General features: G+C 32.0%; 1 protein-coding gene and 1 pseudogene across 1 annotated transcript in view; one reads left to right on the forward strand and one right to left on the reverse strand.

Moving 5' to 3' along the window:
* Positions 1 to 16725, forward strand: part of LOC149165340 (uncharacterized) — a 116427-nt gene extending 99702 nt beyond the window's left edge. The window contains exon 5 of the mRNA XM_089431119.1: positions 16461 to 16725. Within this exon, the coding sequence (XP_089287245.1) occupies positions 16461 to 16564 (104 nt within the window). The 3' untranslated portion in view covers positions 16565 to 16725. The remainder of the gene's footprint in view (positions 1 to 16460) is intronic.
* On the reverse strand, positions 8699 to 13281 carry LOC149165341 (uncharacterized; annotated as a pseudogene).
* Positions 16726 to 18084: the final 1359 nt, after the last annotated feature.

Consider the following 18084-nt stretch of genomic DNA (forward strand, 5'->3'; position numbering starts at 1 on the left):
CAAGTCAAGTCCTTCCTCCTTTCTGCGCTTTGTTCCCTAACACTTTCTTCTTCCGGCACTTCGTCCTCCTTTCGACACTTCGTTCTTCTTTCAACTGTTACTAAACCTTGTTGCACTTGCTCTAAAAGAAATACCTTTGATGAGACCCTTTCCTTATGATGATCCCTTTCTTCTCTTCACCAACGAACGAACTTGTATCACTGTAATGAGAGGGCTATTATACTGGTAGAGACAACCTCCTTCTCTTCGCACGTGTGGTTGTAATAGGCTTTAGAACAACCCTATTACCTTTTCTCTTCTTCCTTACTTCTTTGCTTGGGTGGGAGGCCCTTTAGGCCTATTTTCTAGCCCAAACAAATGGGAGATGTGATGTTGACATACTACTATTGTTATGATTGCAGGAAGCGTTCCTTTTTCTCGCTCGTGTGACTGTAGCTTCCCTAGACATAGTCCTCTTGATGTTGGTCTAGGCTTCACCTTCTTCGCTGCACTTGGAGACTGCTCCTTTGTCCTTCGTTACCCTTTACTTGCCTCTTTACTTCGCAGATTTCAGAGATGTAAGTGAGTGCGTTTTGGTGGAGTGGACAACCTCTATATATAGAGGACGTCCCTCCTTTTAGGCTGACTAGAAGGCCGACTTGAGGACATTTTGCAGGACGACTTGTTGAGCTTGCTTCAGATGGCTTCTTTGGTGGTGTAACATGCTTGAGGGAACTTCTTTGATATTGCCTTTGCATAGGAGGGGACTTGACTTTGCTTGGAGGTGACTTCTTTGACTCTTATACACAATGTAACATACCCTTGAGGTCTTTACCATAATTATTTTGACCTTTTGACTTACCTATAACACTTTAACATGTGCTAGACCTACTTCAGTGAGCAAGAAACTCATTGACATATATTATAAAAATAATATTTCTTTTCTTGAATAAATACAAATATCAAAAGTACATTTATGAAGATCGAACCTAATTACATTTCCTTCAACGCGTGGATCATGGCATGCCCATCAAGTAGTGTCAAGGTCAACCTGGGGGCATGTTGTGTCCATTGGTACATCATTAGGAATCCTCCATGCTAGCCAAGAGAAGCCCAACATTCTGGATCCTAGGGTTGCTTTGGGATTATGTGAACTGCTTAAGTCATCAAGAGGCCCAATACTCTTCCAAAAGTGGGCAATACTACATTTGCCAAGTCATCATGCTCTCTGGAATGTCGTATATAGCCAGAGAATCATGTGGAATAAGGCGCCCTCAAGGTCTCTGTTGCTCTGGACCACCTAGAGAACCAACTTAAACTCAAGTGAAAGGAACCATTCATTAGAAACTGAGATCATAAATGCATCTAAGTGAACCATACTTAAGTGTTAAAGGCATATTAATACTTCAAATTGGGATCACCTTCAAATATCTAATGAGACCAAGTCCCGTATAATTGTTCCTTACCATTTGTAGGGGTGGCTAAGTAGTCAACCCTATTAGGTTCCCAAGGGGAAGTGACATTTCCAAAGTTAACCCTTCAATCAATATGTGGTGGTGTAAGTGAGTGGAAATGGAGGGGAAAGACTTAAGTGACATTTCCAAAGTTAGCCCTTCAATCAATATGTGGTGGTGTAAGTGAGTGGAAATGGAGGGGAAAGACTTTGTGGTCTATTGTCGCACAAAGTGTATAAGCATCGTGACAATGCTCAGAGTAAGGGCTGTCACTCTAATCCTTACTCCGTTTAAATTCTCTCCTAGACAAGTCAAGTGGGGTTGTCCCTAAGGTGAATGAATGAGAAAAACCTGTGGAACACATGCTCTAGGAGACTTGAAGATGGAAAACCTGATGAATTGAGGACAAATCTTGGTTAATTGAGATGAATAGATTAAACACAAGACACATCCACAGGATATAAATGATTATAGACCAGTGCTTTAGTATTCGATTAACCATAGATTAAGTAAAAACAAGTTATCCAGAGCAATCTACAAATGTGACGAATAATGACAATCATGAACAATCAAATGCAAACGCCCAAAACTCTACCATGCAAGAGAATCTAGAAAAATAATCTTTCTCCAACAGTCAATATGATTTTTTAAACATTTATCACACCTTGACAATAGAGAAATAAAAAAAATGCATCTAATCACCAAATACCACCAAGGTACTTTAAATTAGTATTTTAATTATTTCTTAGGCAATTAGTCGAATGTGGCAAATGAAGAAATCAAAATCTTTTAATGCGACGAAATTAAAATGAATCAAAGGGTTAAAAATTACAATTTTAATGGACCGTAGGCCACATTAAAATATTAAATGTAAAAGTGCAAATCCCTTTTTAGTTTATTTTATTCTCAATCCCAAAGTCACAAATTTTTTTTTTTTTTGGATTTTTTTATTTTTTATTTTTTAATTTTAGAAATTTTTATGATTTTTAATTTTGTAAAAATAAAAAATCAAAATATGAAAAAAAAAAAACAAATGTCACAAAGAGCTTTTTAATTTTTTTCTAAATGTTTTAGATTTTTATTTTTTATGAAATAAAAATTTAATCAAAAGAATGGAGAATCAAACAAAATTTAAATTGAAAGAAAAGAAAAAGAAGAGAGAAGCCAAATAAACCCTAACGCACAAACTAAAGCAATAAAAATCAAACCTAATATAACTCATATGCATACATAATACACAAGTGAAAAAAAGGTCGAAAGGCTTGCTTTGTGCGTGTTGTGCAGGGCTCGACGACGGGGAGATGAGATCTGCTCGACGGGCAACAGACAAAGCTCGAGCGAGGAGCAGCGAGGAAGGGAGCTTGCGGGTTTGGACGTGCGTATCGGAGAAGGAAATACACAGATGGAGAGGAGGGCGAGTATAGAGGGTTACGATTTTGAAGAGGCAACGAAAGTTTGCAAGCACGCAAAGGAGGATGCAAATTCGGGCATCAGAGAGGAGGGTTTGGGCAAAGGGTAAAGAAATCTAAAATTTCTAGAAAACCCCAAGATGTAGACAATAAAAACAAATTCGAAATTTTCTATTTAGAAAACCCCAGGCAACAAAGAAACTGTAGCCCAAAACTCAAGATAAACCTAGAAAAACGAATTTCACACCAATGTATTTTTATGCTTCAGATTTATTAGTGAAACCCCTGTAAAATTATTTCTTCCATATTTTTTTTAAAACCCTTGGATTGCAAAATGTTGGATAATATTCCTGCAAAAATGATTTTGAGGCCAGATCTTACCCTCCAGGGCCTAGATCTGGCCTCAAATCAAACTAATACCTTCATATCTGCAACCTGTACCTGAAAACAAAAATACCCATAACCCAGATATACAAAAAATAAATAAAACCCCAGAAACCCAAGTCAGAAAACCCAATTTTTTTATACAGATCTATGCACAAGAATGGCAGATTTATCAGATCTGGGGAGTGTGAGTCCAACTCTGCTCCCAGATTTGATATCTAAGGCTCTCAACAGCCAGATTCATCAATTTTGCACATAGAAAATTAAATTTTTAAATTTTAAAAGAGGTGCTTAGCTCAAAACCCTTCATGCATCACCAATAAAAATCTTATGATAAAGCCGAGATCAAATTAAGTTGGGCTCTTAGAAAACACGGATCGAGAGTTGGCTGGTCCAACTGAAATCTTTCCCGAATGCCCGATGATCTAAAAATCAAGATTTTCCTGCAAAACTCAATCCAGCCATCAAAATAGAGTGAGAAAATGTTAATAAAATTCAGATAAATAGAGATACTTGCTATTACATTCAAAATTTAAATTATCACTTAAACCCCAATGATTGAGCAAGATACCTGTACTTAAATCACTCTTCAGAAGCCATCATCAATGGCTAAAAAAAATTTACACATGAAAACGACACCTCTTACGATATTTCCATGAAGAGTAACACCGGCGAAAATTAACCCCAAAGTCTTTCTTTATTATTTAGAAAAAGATTACACAAGAGCTTTTCGCTTAGCACACAACTCAAAGGTCGGATGAATTGACTGATGAATGACTTCTTATTTAAAGATAATCCTCTAATGGCTAGTTCGAGTGATCCTCGTCAAAGCAATCTCGACCGTTGATGAGGATTAAAATTTCTTTTAAGCTCATCTGTCAAAATATTTAAATATTTGGGGAAATTTGAAATTTTCGATTAAATGCATTTTAATTAATTCAAAAATTAATTTTTTGAATTAATTTCCCCAAAATTTTGACTTTGACTTAACCCCGGGATCAAAGGCTTACAATTTATCAAAATAATTAATTAACTTTAGTGCCTGGACCTCTTAAAATTTATCTTTTAAGGATCGACGAATTTTGCCTTTGGAGAATTTAAATTTACCTAGGATGTAGAATTAGTTAAATTTTTGGGTTAGGATTTTAATTAATTTTTGGCCAGAAAATTTATTAATTAACCTATGAGGGGATAAATTATTTTTCAACCCTCAAGACACTTTACATCATGATTTTGATATTTTTTACATCTCAAGGGGGAAAGCCCATTTGTACTAGACCCTCATAGACTACCCATTTCTGCGACACAAATATAATCCAGCAAACCAAGCAATTTGTAATAAAATAACCTAACCAAATAGTTAGGATTATTCCCAAATTATTTTTACATAGACTTGATCTAGAACACGAGGACTTGCCTAAGATCCCGATGACAAAATCCATTCCAGCTTTGGGGTAAGGCTGAAGGAAAACTCTGCCGACCATCCATGAATGGATCGTTGAGACAAAAAACCTCCCGGAATGTAGATCGTCACCGGAAAAGTAGGTTTACCTAGGCAATTACATACACGACATAGATCTACTGAGATTATTTACATTATACACATGTAGAAAGGGTTTACATAACATCTTGGAAGTGAAATTCATGATGATAGTTGTACACGTGAACACATCAATCAGGCGCTATCCCTTTTGCGAAAAAAGAGTGTATTGCTATGGGTCATTGACACGTAGTGGTCAACATGGCCCAATGCCATGGTCATGGGACCAACTGATAAGATTCCATATCCTTAGTGTATAGATGTAATGGATGGAGAAATTATGGATGCATGAGTTACCTTACTCAGCCTGATTTTTTCACCCCTCTGGTACACCTTTTACTTCTTATTGATAATGCAGTGTATTTTTGTGCATAGCTCAAGGGTCTAAGCTTGCTCTTTATGGCATACAATTTAATTTACCATTTTAAGATGAGACAATTTATTACCCATCAGGGTTGGGACATGCAAGGGTTCCTTTTAAGGAGATGGAGCATCAAGTGCTCAGGAACCAAGTGATGGCTAATGACGAGAGTAGATCTCATGCTAGGCTTTTTCCCACGTGCTAACTTATGTCTTGGCCATCTTTTACATTTTAGTTTTCTTTTTCTTTCATTATGGCAATATTATACTTTTCCATTCTTTTAGCAACATCAACCTCCGAGGCAATGTTTCTTGGCCCTACTCAAGGATGTGGATACGAAAGTGCCCAATCCCAATGAACCAATGACACGTTGAAACTTGAACCCAAGTAATAAAGATGGTACAAGGGATTATAATGTGACATGAAAAGTGTTAAGTATGGCGAAGGGAGAATGAACGCGCTATTTCAATCTAGGTCTTCCAACTAGTACCCCTCCTATAACAGTAAGGTCTTAAGAGAGGTCCCATTAGACAAGGGCTAAAATTTAACCCCCTTGGTAAGGTGTGAGAACATATTTACAATCAAGAATAGTCAATCATCTAGATCACCCCTTTCTCCATACTAAATGCCCAAAACACTAAGTAAAAGCACCAAATTGCAAAATGATCAAAGTACTTGTTGAGTGGTAGCCCACCTCCAAGAGGAATGTTGGATGGTGAGAGATGTAGTGATTGGTGCAGATGGTGGAGGAGCTAGCATATCATCATCATCAACCTAATGTGTAGGGTTTCTGGCCGATTGGCTATCCAAAATAGGAGAAAAGTTTTCTTCTAGGGGTTACCCATTTTGGTGGGTAACAATGCCTACCAGTACTAGAATCAATGTACTAAGCTTTGCATGAGTTGTTCTTTGCCATTATGGACATTTAAATGCATTTTTGGTGGGTTCTTTTGCAATACACTATTAGTAAATGCATGCTCATCATTTTTTTCACTAGACAACTTATGTCCTTGTTGATGTTTGTAGCATTGGATAGGAACTTCGACACATGTTTAAGTTTCAAGATGCGTTGAAGTTGTCTAAAGTCTCAACCTTAGCAATTCACTTAAATTACAAGAATTATGAAAGTAAAATTCTTTTTTATAAAAATAATTTTAATATCTAAAAAATGTAAATTTTTTTATATTAGTGAACTAGATGAATGTATATCGTTGAGTTGGAATTAATCTCAACGATGAATTCATTGAGAGATTAGGGTTATGGAGACTTGATTTAGTCAATAACTCAATATTATAAAAGGAAAGGCTAGGTGAAGTAGAAAGACAAGAAGAACACATAGAGAGTGATTCAGTTACACAATATAGTGACTCAATAGAAACACAATGAGTGAAAAAGAAACTTCATTATGTTCACTTTGGGAAAGACAAAAAAAATGATTAGCAATAGAGAAATGAACCAACAACTTGATCCAGTGGAGGCTGAGTCTATATAGGTCAAGTCGAGGGGTAGAGAGGGCACAATTGGGCCATTTATCATAGCCATATAATAGGCCAAGAGGTAGCCATACAACATAGTCGTATAGTGCGGTTGTACAATTTATACAGGTGATGTGCGAGTTTGTATAGTAGCAATAGGTCTATTGGGCGATTTAGGGGTTTTTGGAGGGTTGTATAGGTCGTACATGTGTCCAATTAATTTCCAGAAGTTTGTTGTAGCTTGTGTTTATTTTTTGTTTTCCATTTTTGGGTAAGGGAGCCCTTGTATGCTGAGATATTATGTTAATGAATAGCAGATTTGAAGGGTAAATTTTTTTTGTGTGCATGTGTTGAAATTGGCTAATTTTCTTTTGCCATTTTTTTTTTTATAAATATTTACTAGTTAAAAATCCAAGTAGTGCATTTTATTTAGTAAGCTATAATTTAAACTAGTTAACAACAAGGAAATTATGAGGAAGTAAATTTCCAATTTACCGAGGTTAGGAAATTCAACATGGTATAGAGCTTACACTCTATGAAGGAGACTATACTAATCGAATTGATTGGCATATGATCCCTTAGATTGCAGTGAATTTGTTAGATTTGCAAGGAGATCTTAGCAGATCTATAAACCAACAGTAAAATTCTCATGCGTACTTGAAGGAATAAGGTGTAATTTTTTGGTTCAGATCTAGAAATAGTAGCATTAAGTCTTAAGGTTTGAAGACAGGTTGGATGGAGCTTCAAACTTCTTGTCTTGGAAGGTAAGAGTCACCTTTCTTTTGAAGGAAAAAGACATGTGGGAGATTGTTGACAAGGTAATTCCTTCCGATAGACCTATTGCAATTAGTGATTCATGAGGAGAAGGGCATTAGACCCCAGTGGGTAATCATGGATGTAGTGAAGGATCATTTGGTCCCTCACTTATTTGAGAAGCAATAAGCTAGATAAATGTTCAAGGATCTAGTGGATTTATTCCATAGTAACAACATGAACAAGAAGATGATCTTGAAGAACAAACTCATATGCATGCAGATGTCAAGATCTAACAATGTTAGTAGCTACCTCATGAGGATCATTCAACTACGTGATCAACTTGCAATAGTAGGGGAATAGGTGGATGATGCAAAAATTGTTAATGTGGCATTGAATGGATTCTCAAAGCCTTGGGATCCATTTGTCAAGGGTATTTGCACTCAAGAGAACCTTCTCAATTTTGAGAGGCTTTGGGATGACTGCATCCAGGAAGAGGCTTAGGAGGATTCTAAACACAATGGGAAATGAGGAGAAGACAATCTTTCCCTTATCAGTAATACAAGAAAGGGAAACGGAAATGGTTCCAGCAAGAAGGGTAATCATGAGTAGTGAACCTCACAGTCAAGGAAGAGGAAAGACTTGAGCAATTCAAGTGTTTCATATGCCACACAATTGGACTTACCCATTTTAGTGTCCAAAGAAGAATAAGAATATTCAAGTAATGTCGCCCAATCTCTTCTACGTATGAGGATATCCTATTGGTAGTGGCACTCCCCAGTAATCCTTCAACAATCTAGAGTTGTATGAAATATTATGTATCGATCTCCTCGTCTTCTGGCAAAGCAGCACAACAAAGAAAACATGGTTGAAGACATAGAGGCAGAGCATCGTAGCTCAATCTTAGCTTCGCGAACAACTCTGTTTTGCTTGTGGACGAGTCAAATAATTTTTTTTGTCTATATTTCTAAGCTGATCCAATGCAAGCCTCCACTGTCGATGATCTCCTTCTCCTACCATTGCTACTGCAATGGTCTTAATAGCAAGAGGAAGCCCCTTGCATTCCTTAGCGACAGACATGGCAGTTTCCTCCACTTAATCGATTTCCTCACAACCTCGAAAGGCATAATAGCAGAACATTTCCCAACTTTGTTCCTCTGTCAATGGTTCAACCCTGATTATATGATTGGCTCCCATACTTCGGAGGACACTGTGATAGAAACTTGAGATGATAAACTCCCCGTTAACTGAGTCACTAAACCCAGTTAATTGCTCCAGAATTCTCTCACCTCCAGACCATATGCTAACCTTGCAAGACCAGAATACTGACAAATTGAATATCTCAATCATAATGGACAACCAAAATAACATATTATATGAAAAAGTTCATCGCATTCTTAAAACAACTCAGTAATACACAAAATTTGAGCTAAGCCTCTTGTTAAAGTACAAATTTCATGGTCTTCCAAACACAGGTTAAGAAAAATCCCTATCAGGAAAGATGATTGGGGCAAACACAATCCAAATATAGAGAGCTGCTGTTATCAACTCCATTGAGATGCACACCAAAACAGATGGCCAACCCACATCGTTGGATTTTATTATTGAAGTAGAAGCAGTTGTTGTTTTCCATCCAATCAAAATCATCGTTGAATACATGTTTGCAACAACAAATATAAGATGGAACAATGAATATGAATATGAGACAGGTTTGCTTTCATATTTCTGCTTCTCATGATCAAATGCGTACAAGCGCAAAGGGGTCTTCTCGGAAACAGGCTAATCTCTTGCAGATTCAAATGTCAATTTACTTGAGTTAGAACCAACACTTACTGTAGAATACACAAGTGACAAAATTGTTGTAACCATTCTAATTATGCCATCGCCCCTATAAATATAAGTTTTCCCTTTCCCATCGTCATTTTGACCTCCTGCAATTATACCATTGCAATATTCAATATACTCCCTCGACTCACTTGCCAGTCCCTTGTAGCACAAGTATGTGCAATAGAGTGAGATTACTGAAGCTGGCAGAAGGATTCCATTGACAGAAGGATGTAATGCAACAATTGCAAATAGAAATGCCTGAATTACTGTGACAGTAATAAAGAATGTGTTGAAAGTACACCCATGGCCCCAAGGACTGAACCAGTAGAAGACATATACTGAGAATGAAAATGTTGCAATGTAACACACAAAAGTTACAAGCAACATGGCTAGGTACCAGAGTTGATGGTCCTTTGAAGCCCAAGAATCATTCCATGCATGACTGAAATCCAACAATAAAACCACTTGAATAAGAAAAACAATCCTGAACCAAATTTGCATAGTTTCTCATAAACACCAATAACATCATTTGAAACGAAAAACATGCACATCAAAAGCAGAGTGAACCAACCCATCATCTTTGCCATCCATCCACCATGGTGCCAACTGTCTCAAAAATCTCTCTCGTCCTTTACTCCGATCATGAGCACAACAAGTACTGCAAAAAAAACAGATAAGTGGCAAAACTTACACGTAGAACCAGAGAATCTGCCTCGAGCCATCGTGTACCGAAATGAGAAATAATCCATGGAATTTATCGTTTTGGCAACTTCTTGCAAGGAAGGGAGATCGTAAAGAAAGGGAGTTGATTGGGCATTTTAGGAACTCCATAAGGTATTGTAAGTGCTCGCAGAAATTTGTATTATGGTTTTGAATGTCCCATAATGATATGGATCATTATGGATTTTGCCACTGCTGGCATTTCAATTTTTTACCATGTGCTTTTGTTCTTTTTAATCTTTCTGTGTTCCTTTGCACTCTGCAATTGCTAGTCTTAATTAGTTGGATTTTCACCTACCAATGGTTTGTTTTTATTAACACTTGCATTTTATTTTTGCTTCACGAGTTTTCACCTTGTCAACACTTTTACTACTTTTTTCCTTCACGAGTTTTTACTTTATCGACAGTTTTCTTTTGCCATTGGATACCCACGGTTGTTGGCAGTCTGTCAAACTTCTGTCAATAATTCGAGCTTTCTAATTGTTGACACAATCTAGCATATTAGTTCCTCGCATTCTTCTTAACAAGAACCTTTTTCGAAAGACGATAAGAAATTTGACTTCAGTAACTCTTTCCTATAGGTTGGTAAATATTATTTTTCCTTGATACATTTTTCTCGTTTAACTACATCAAATTAAATGTTGTTTTTTAATTATTTGATTTGATTAATTTTAATTTTTGTTATAAGTTATGATTAAAAAAATAAACTAGTATAAAATTATTTTAACGTTGGTTTTATATATATATATATATAATTTTGAAATAGAATAATATTAGTATAAAATTATTTTAACGTTGGTTTTATATATATATATATATAATTTTGAAATAGAATAATATTAATATAAATTATTATTTTAATTTATAATATGGTAAAATAGATTTTGTTAGTTTATTTAATTGCTTTGAGTTCTTTAGTGACTTTTTATCAATAATTTGAGCTTTTTAATTATTGACACAACACAACCTAACATAACCTTTTTCGAAAAATGATAAGAAATTTGACTTTAATAACTTTTTCCTATAGGTTGGTAAATATTTTTTTCCCTCAATGCATTTTTTTCGTTTAACTACATCAAATTAAATGTTTCTTTCTTAATTATTTGATTTAAAATTGGTTTATTTTTAATTCTGTAATAAATTACGAGTAAAGAAATAAACTAGTATAAAATTATTTAAACTTTGGATTTTATATATATATGAAATTTTGAAATATAATAATATTAATAAGAATTAATATTTTAATTTATAATATGGTAAAATAGTTTTTTTGTTTGTTTGTTTGTTGAGTGGTTTGAGTTATTAGAGATTACATCAAGTTTAATCCATGGTTTGAGAAACCGATCCAGGGGCATTTAAGCTGTCAAAATAATCAAGCTTGACCTGTGGCTTGAGAAACTGCGACCCTAGGGCATCAAAGATGTCAAAATCATCCGGGGATTGCACCAAGCCTAGCATTGGTCACACCAGCCCTTAACATGACTTGATTTTTTCCCTTAATTTGATGACCTTCCTATCACGGAGTGACTTAACAGTACACTTCCTATCACAGAGTGACTTAACAGTACACCCCATCACCATCAATGTTTATTCTATGTTCATGGGCATGGTAATATATATATGTTTATTAATTAACTTTTTAAAGTTTTTATATGTTTATTAGCTATATGTTTTGTCAATTGGGGTTATCTTGGGTAATTTTGGGTGGTTGGACTCAGTGTTATTTTCACCACTAAGGTTTAAATCCCTATTATTGACGTGATGAGCTATAATACCTTGATAATTATTGTTGTAATGACCTTGTGCCTATAAATATTATTTGTATTGGCTTTGAGCCTTGTGAGTATTTCCTTTTTTTTAGAAAAGATTATCTATAATGCCCCCCTACAACCTAGTGTGGGGTAGATGTCAAGTCTAAATGTTTAACATTTAACATTTAAAGCGTAAATATTTAACATTTAACAAATTTAATCCAATGTCAACATCGGTGTGTAGGTGTAAAAAATAAAACATTGAAAGTAATACAAAAAAAATGAAAAGTAGTAAATGAAAAGTTAAAAGTAATATAAAGACACAATTGTTAATAATGTATATTCACCCACACTTTACCTTGGCTATTATTAACATGTAAATAGGCTTTATTATAATACCATGGGCCAATACCATGGCTTATCAAAGCCACATGCCCAAGAAACATAACTTATTTCACAATCAAAATATTTTATAAATATTTTATTTTAATTTAATCTTATAGCATTTTTTTAATTAAATCTAAAAGGAAAAATGTTATAATTACTTTTGAGATATATATCTAAACCCTTTATCCTCAAGACTACTGAAAAGATTTCCATAGAAATTAAATCAAGGTTTTAATAACATTAAAAATGAGAATACTGTTAAATATAAAGATGTGAAATTTATATAATATAAATGATATTAGTAAGAACATGCATAGATCCATCTTAACTAAGGGTAACTAAGAGTCCAAGTGATGAGAGCAAGCAAATCGACTAACAATGATAGAGGAAAGATAGTGCATGATTGTTTTAAGTTTTTCATTATTGTATTTTCTTTGAGATGACTGATTCAAAATATACGTTTAATATTTTACAACCAATTGAGTTTTTTTAATTTAGATACTTTTTTAAACATAATATCATGGAATCAAATATAAGAGAGAGAAGGGGGTGAGAGGGAGGGAGATAGTGAGAAAGCTAAGGGCGGAGAGAGAGAGAGAGGAAGGAAGAAAGAGAAGGAGAGAGGGAGAGAGAGGAAGGGAGAGAGAAGGAGAGATGGAGAGAGAGATATGGAGTTGGAGGGGGAGAGAGAGGGAGGAAAGAACAAATACATAAAGAGATAGAGGTGGTGAGAGGGAGTGACAAGAGAGATATGGGGAGAGAGAGAGGGAGAGAGGAGAGGAGGGAAGAGAGAGAAGAGGAGAGTAGAGATAGAGAGAGAAAGGGAAGTGAGAGGGGGAGACACATAGATGGAGGGGAGAGAGAGAAGGAGAGAGGGAGGGAGTTAGAGAGAGAGAGAGAGTGATGGGGGGAGGTGAGAGACAAAGGGAGAGAGAATGACAAAGAGGAAGGAAGAGAGAGAGGACTCGAGAGAGAGAAGGAGAGAGATGGAATTGGAGGGGGGGAGAGAGAGGGAAGAAGAAAGACATACACGAAGAAAGGTGGAGAGAGAGTGAGGGAGAAAGGAGAGCAGGAGGGAAGAGAGAGAGGAGAGAGAGAGAGGGAGAGAGAAGGGGAAGAGAGAGAGATAGATATGGAGAGAGAGTGTGCATGTTTGGTGAGTGAGATGGAGAGTAAGAATAAAAAAGAGACACATAAAAATATAGATATTATATAGTATTATATAACCAACCTAGATCCATCTTAAACTCGGATCTATGAGTGCCAAGAGGGATCAAATCTCGGTGCAAACCTTTCCTCAAGTTTTACACTCAAAAAATAAGTTTGCAAACTTGAGAGATTTGATCCTTTTGAATCATTGACCGGAGAATCCACACTTTTAACATTTTTGTACCAACGTTTCAAATCCCAACCGGGATCCATCATCAGGATATGAGAATGATGATAACAGAAGAGCAACAAAGAAGTAATAAATAGTGATGAGGATAAATTTTAGAACAATATACTGTCGGCTGAAATAATCATTAATTAATTTAATTAATATAATTTAATATTAATATGTTTTAATAAATTATTATTTTATTATTTAAATTTTTGGAAAAGTAAATTAATACCAAACCCTAAAGATTAATTAAGGACTAAACTAAGACTAAAAAAGCCTAATAAACTAAGAAGAAATAATTTCAATATAAAATTAAATTAATGTATTAACCTAATTATATTAACAATTATAAACAATAAGTAATTAAAATAGATCACTAAGAAGAAATAATTTCAATATAAAATTAAATTAATGTATTAACCTAATTATATTAACAATTATAAACAATAAGTAATTAAAATAGATCCCTCTCTACACTTGATAGATCCAGAATTAAAATAGACCTAGATTGGTTTTATCAATTAAAAACAAAATTATTATTATATTTTTTTTTACTTTTCATTTTTTAATTAGATCAACATGTTTTTTTTTTATTATTATTTTTTTTTAATTTAAAATTTCATCTTAAACATCACTCCAACATTTTACTACTCCAACATCTACTCCATACTATATTATAAAACACTTCTTAATTTGTTAAAAATAATATTAAATAAATAAATAATGTTTATTAATTCACGGTATTAATATTTATTATTTATTAGTACATTGCATTTCACATTCCATATTTAATATTCGTCATTAGTTTTGAAATTTTTGGTCATGAGAATTATGTATTATGTATTACCAACGCGACAAATAAGTTGACGAAATTTGAGCATAAGATATATTTACTATAATTTGAATATATATTTTAATGGAAATTATTACTACTATTAATTAATTTATTTATTTAGTAATTAATTTATTTAGTATCATAATATAATGTATATTATAATATAAAATTATAGTAAACTTATTCTAACAAATATGTATATAGTTAAGGTTATGTGATATATGTGATAGCTTGGTTATAACGACCTTACTATTATTATAATACAGTATGATAATATGAAACATCATACTTAATAATAATAACCTTGTTAATTATGGTATAAAATGAAGATTGGTTACGTGTTAGTTCATTTAATATATTAACCATTTGAATAAAATGATGTTTTCCAAGGTGAACACTTTTTAAAATTAATTAGTGAGTACATGTTTAAAGGAAATTGTTTATTATTGAGAGATTGAAAATATGTTATAATGACAGTAAAATGATAGTTTAGATAAAAAATAATAATAATAAAACATAATATTGGTTGAATTAAAAAAATAAAAATAATACAAATAAAAAATTGAATAGATTTAAAATTATGTAAATCATAATGTTAGTCGAATTTTAATTTTGAGGTTTAAATTTTGGCGAACTTTAAAAAAGTTTTGAGGTTTAGCGAACTTCATCAAAATTCAAAGCGATTGACCAAATCCATAAATCAAAACTCATGAATTCATATCACAATTTAAGCTTGTAATTTATCTTTGTAGTTTCTATCTTGGCGATAGCATTTTTGATGTTTATTGATGTTGGTTTCTTACTATATATATATATACACCTAATGGGGAACCTCATCGGAACCCTATAAAAAAATTCATTTTTGATGTTTATTGGTGTTGATTTCTTATTCTCTCTATATATATATGAACTTAATGGGGAACCTCATCAGAACCCTATTAAAAAATTCGAACTCAAACCGGACCTAATCATCAAACCAAACCTAATCATTGATTCAATATATATATAATAATAATTTAAACATATAATTAGAAAAATATTCTTATATAAAGATGTGAAATATATATAAAATATAAATTGTAGTTATAAATTAAAATATATTTTACTATATAAATTTAAAAAATAATTTATATTTGTAACCATTATATTTTAGAATGATATTTAAATTTAATTAACAAATGTATAAAAATTTACTTACAATAAACTCTCTTTTTTATTTACGTTTTAAAAAATTTAATATCTTTAAATACTTATAAACCAAAAATTAAAATTAATTTACAATAATTATAAATATTTATAAATAATTTCAAAATTTAAATAATTCATAAAACATTAAATACCATTATTACTTTGAGGTAATTGGTTGGAAATCAGTAAATAACATCACAAATTAAGCACATATGAGAGACAAGAGCCAACTGGTTACCTGGTTTTCTTCGTTATTGGCTCAACTCATGGCTTAAGTGGAACGCCCTTCGCATTTATTGTTGGGGATTTAGCTCAATCGGCCTGATTAACATGAATGCATATTTTTTTATAAGAGTATTTCTAAAGAATTAAATTATAATTATAATTATATATATATATATATATATTAATTATTAATTTTTAAATTTATTTTTTAATAAGATAATTTTTATAAATGTATAATAAATGTTTATGGGTTTTGGATAGATGGTGATTGAGTATTTTGTTAAGGTATTTTTTGATGTGAAGTTATTGGTTCGATTCTCTGAATAATATATTAGACATAGTGAAGATATAATCCTACTAAACTTAAAAAAAAAGTATATAACAAATAATACATCAAAATTTATGAATCTATTTTTTTTAATGACAAATAATACACATAATATACTTATATTGATCTCATACACTTACATTGATTTTATACTTGTTATTAATCTCATACACTTATATTGATCTCAAAGTTGCTATTTGTTTTTGTAATTTTATTTTATTATATTTATTTATTTGATAAAATTTATTTCAATTTCTCTTTATTTATTTGATGTAAATTATTTTAATTTTTATTTACATATATAAGTTTTCTATTCAAATATATGGGTTTTTGAAAATTTATAATTTTTTTTAATGTGGTAATTGTTATTTTTATATAGTTTAAATACATAAATAAATAAAAATAAATTACAATTGTAATTGTATACTCAATGTGCTAATTCCATGTTTATGCTTATGTTTAGGTGATATCAATTTGGCCACTTTCAGATTTTCAAAAGAGGAAGGTACTGCTACTCCTATTCAAGGAGCCTCTTTAGATGAAGCAACAAATTTATCAACAAGTTAAGGTTGAGGATAAATATACTATTAAAATTATATATTATTTCTTTTCATTTATATTTTTGTATATTAAATTGTTTTTATTTTCATGTTAATTATGAATATTTATATTTAAATGAAAGTTTAATGTCAATTATGTTTAAATTTATTAAATGAGAATTTGATGTGTTGACCATATTTTATTACCTATTTTTAAATTGATATAATTGAAAAATACAAAATAACTAAAGCATGAAACAAATATATTGTACACTTAAACACATACATTTTTTAGAAAATCATATATCATTATTGTGTATTGTAATTTAATACAATCTCAAACATATCTTCATGTATATCTTTGATATGCTCTATAAAGTTAATAATGAGAATGAATTCAATATATGACATTTATATTTTGATATGCTATATAAAGTTAATAATGAGAATGAATTCAATAATTTAATATATGACATTTATATTTTTATTCACAATAAATTAATGGGCATTAAAAATATTGAAAAAGGGAAACATGTATATGAAAAATAATTGTGTACTTTATTGTATAATGAAAATTTATAGCTTTTGTTTATACCGTGTATCTTATTTTAAATTAGTATTGATATAATGTTTGTTGAATGATATTTGATCTGTATAAATTATTTTTTCTTGCACTTAAGTAATGCTGTGTAAACATAACATAATGAGATATTATATATATATATATATATATATATATATATATATAGATATGAAATTTATTTTTTCTTTTGGTAAGTTTAATATTACGATTTTATGTTTTAAATATATGCTAGATAATTTTGAGAAATTATATTTGAGTTTGTAATATATATGATATTAAAGATGAAATATATACCGAATGCCTAAGGGGTAGGTGTAATTCATATCAATTGTTATAATTGGAGATTGTTTAATTGATTTTTAGGAGATTTATTGGCACAAAGGGTAGGTGTAATTCATATTAATTGTTATAATTAGAGATTGTTTAATTAATGTTTAGGAGATTTATTGGCTATATTTATCTCCTAGACTAGTGTTTGCTTGAGGTTTTTTTGCATATATATTCTCCCAAGCTTGTAACTTCCTATTTTTATGTCCTTTTCTTGGTTTCCGTTGTGGTAAAATAACATAACTACCTAGGTAGTTAGTTAGTATATATGTTGAACCTATTCAAATCCATTGGTTTTTAGTGCTTATCTCTATAGGTCCCAACACCTATTTCTAAAAATTATAAACAAGAGGAAAGGCATGCGACTATTGTAGCATGGGAAAGGTTGAATGAGAGTTGATGACATGCCAAGATTGAAGAACTAGGATGAGGAATGACCTACAAAATGGTGACCATGCCCATTTTGAATTTGGGAATTTTTTTATTGCTTGCATCCACTTCTTAAGTCTATGGAACTGATTTAAACCATGTATTTTTTCCTTGTAAAATCCTTTAAGCTTTCATTTGTAGAACAAATGGGTGTTGTATCATATTTGTTTTTTTATGGTGATATGAGAACATTACAACAACTATGGCTA

This window comes from Pinus tabuliformis, chromosome 5_1 (genome assembly GCF_031772625.1).
Source record: "Pinus tabuliformis cultivar Carrire ecotype Pingquan chromosome 5_1, CPIR1, whole genome shotgun sequence".
Taxonomy (NCBI): Eukaryota; Viridiplantae; Streptophyta; class Pinopsida; order Pinales; family Pinaceae; genus Pinus; species Pinus tabuliformis.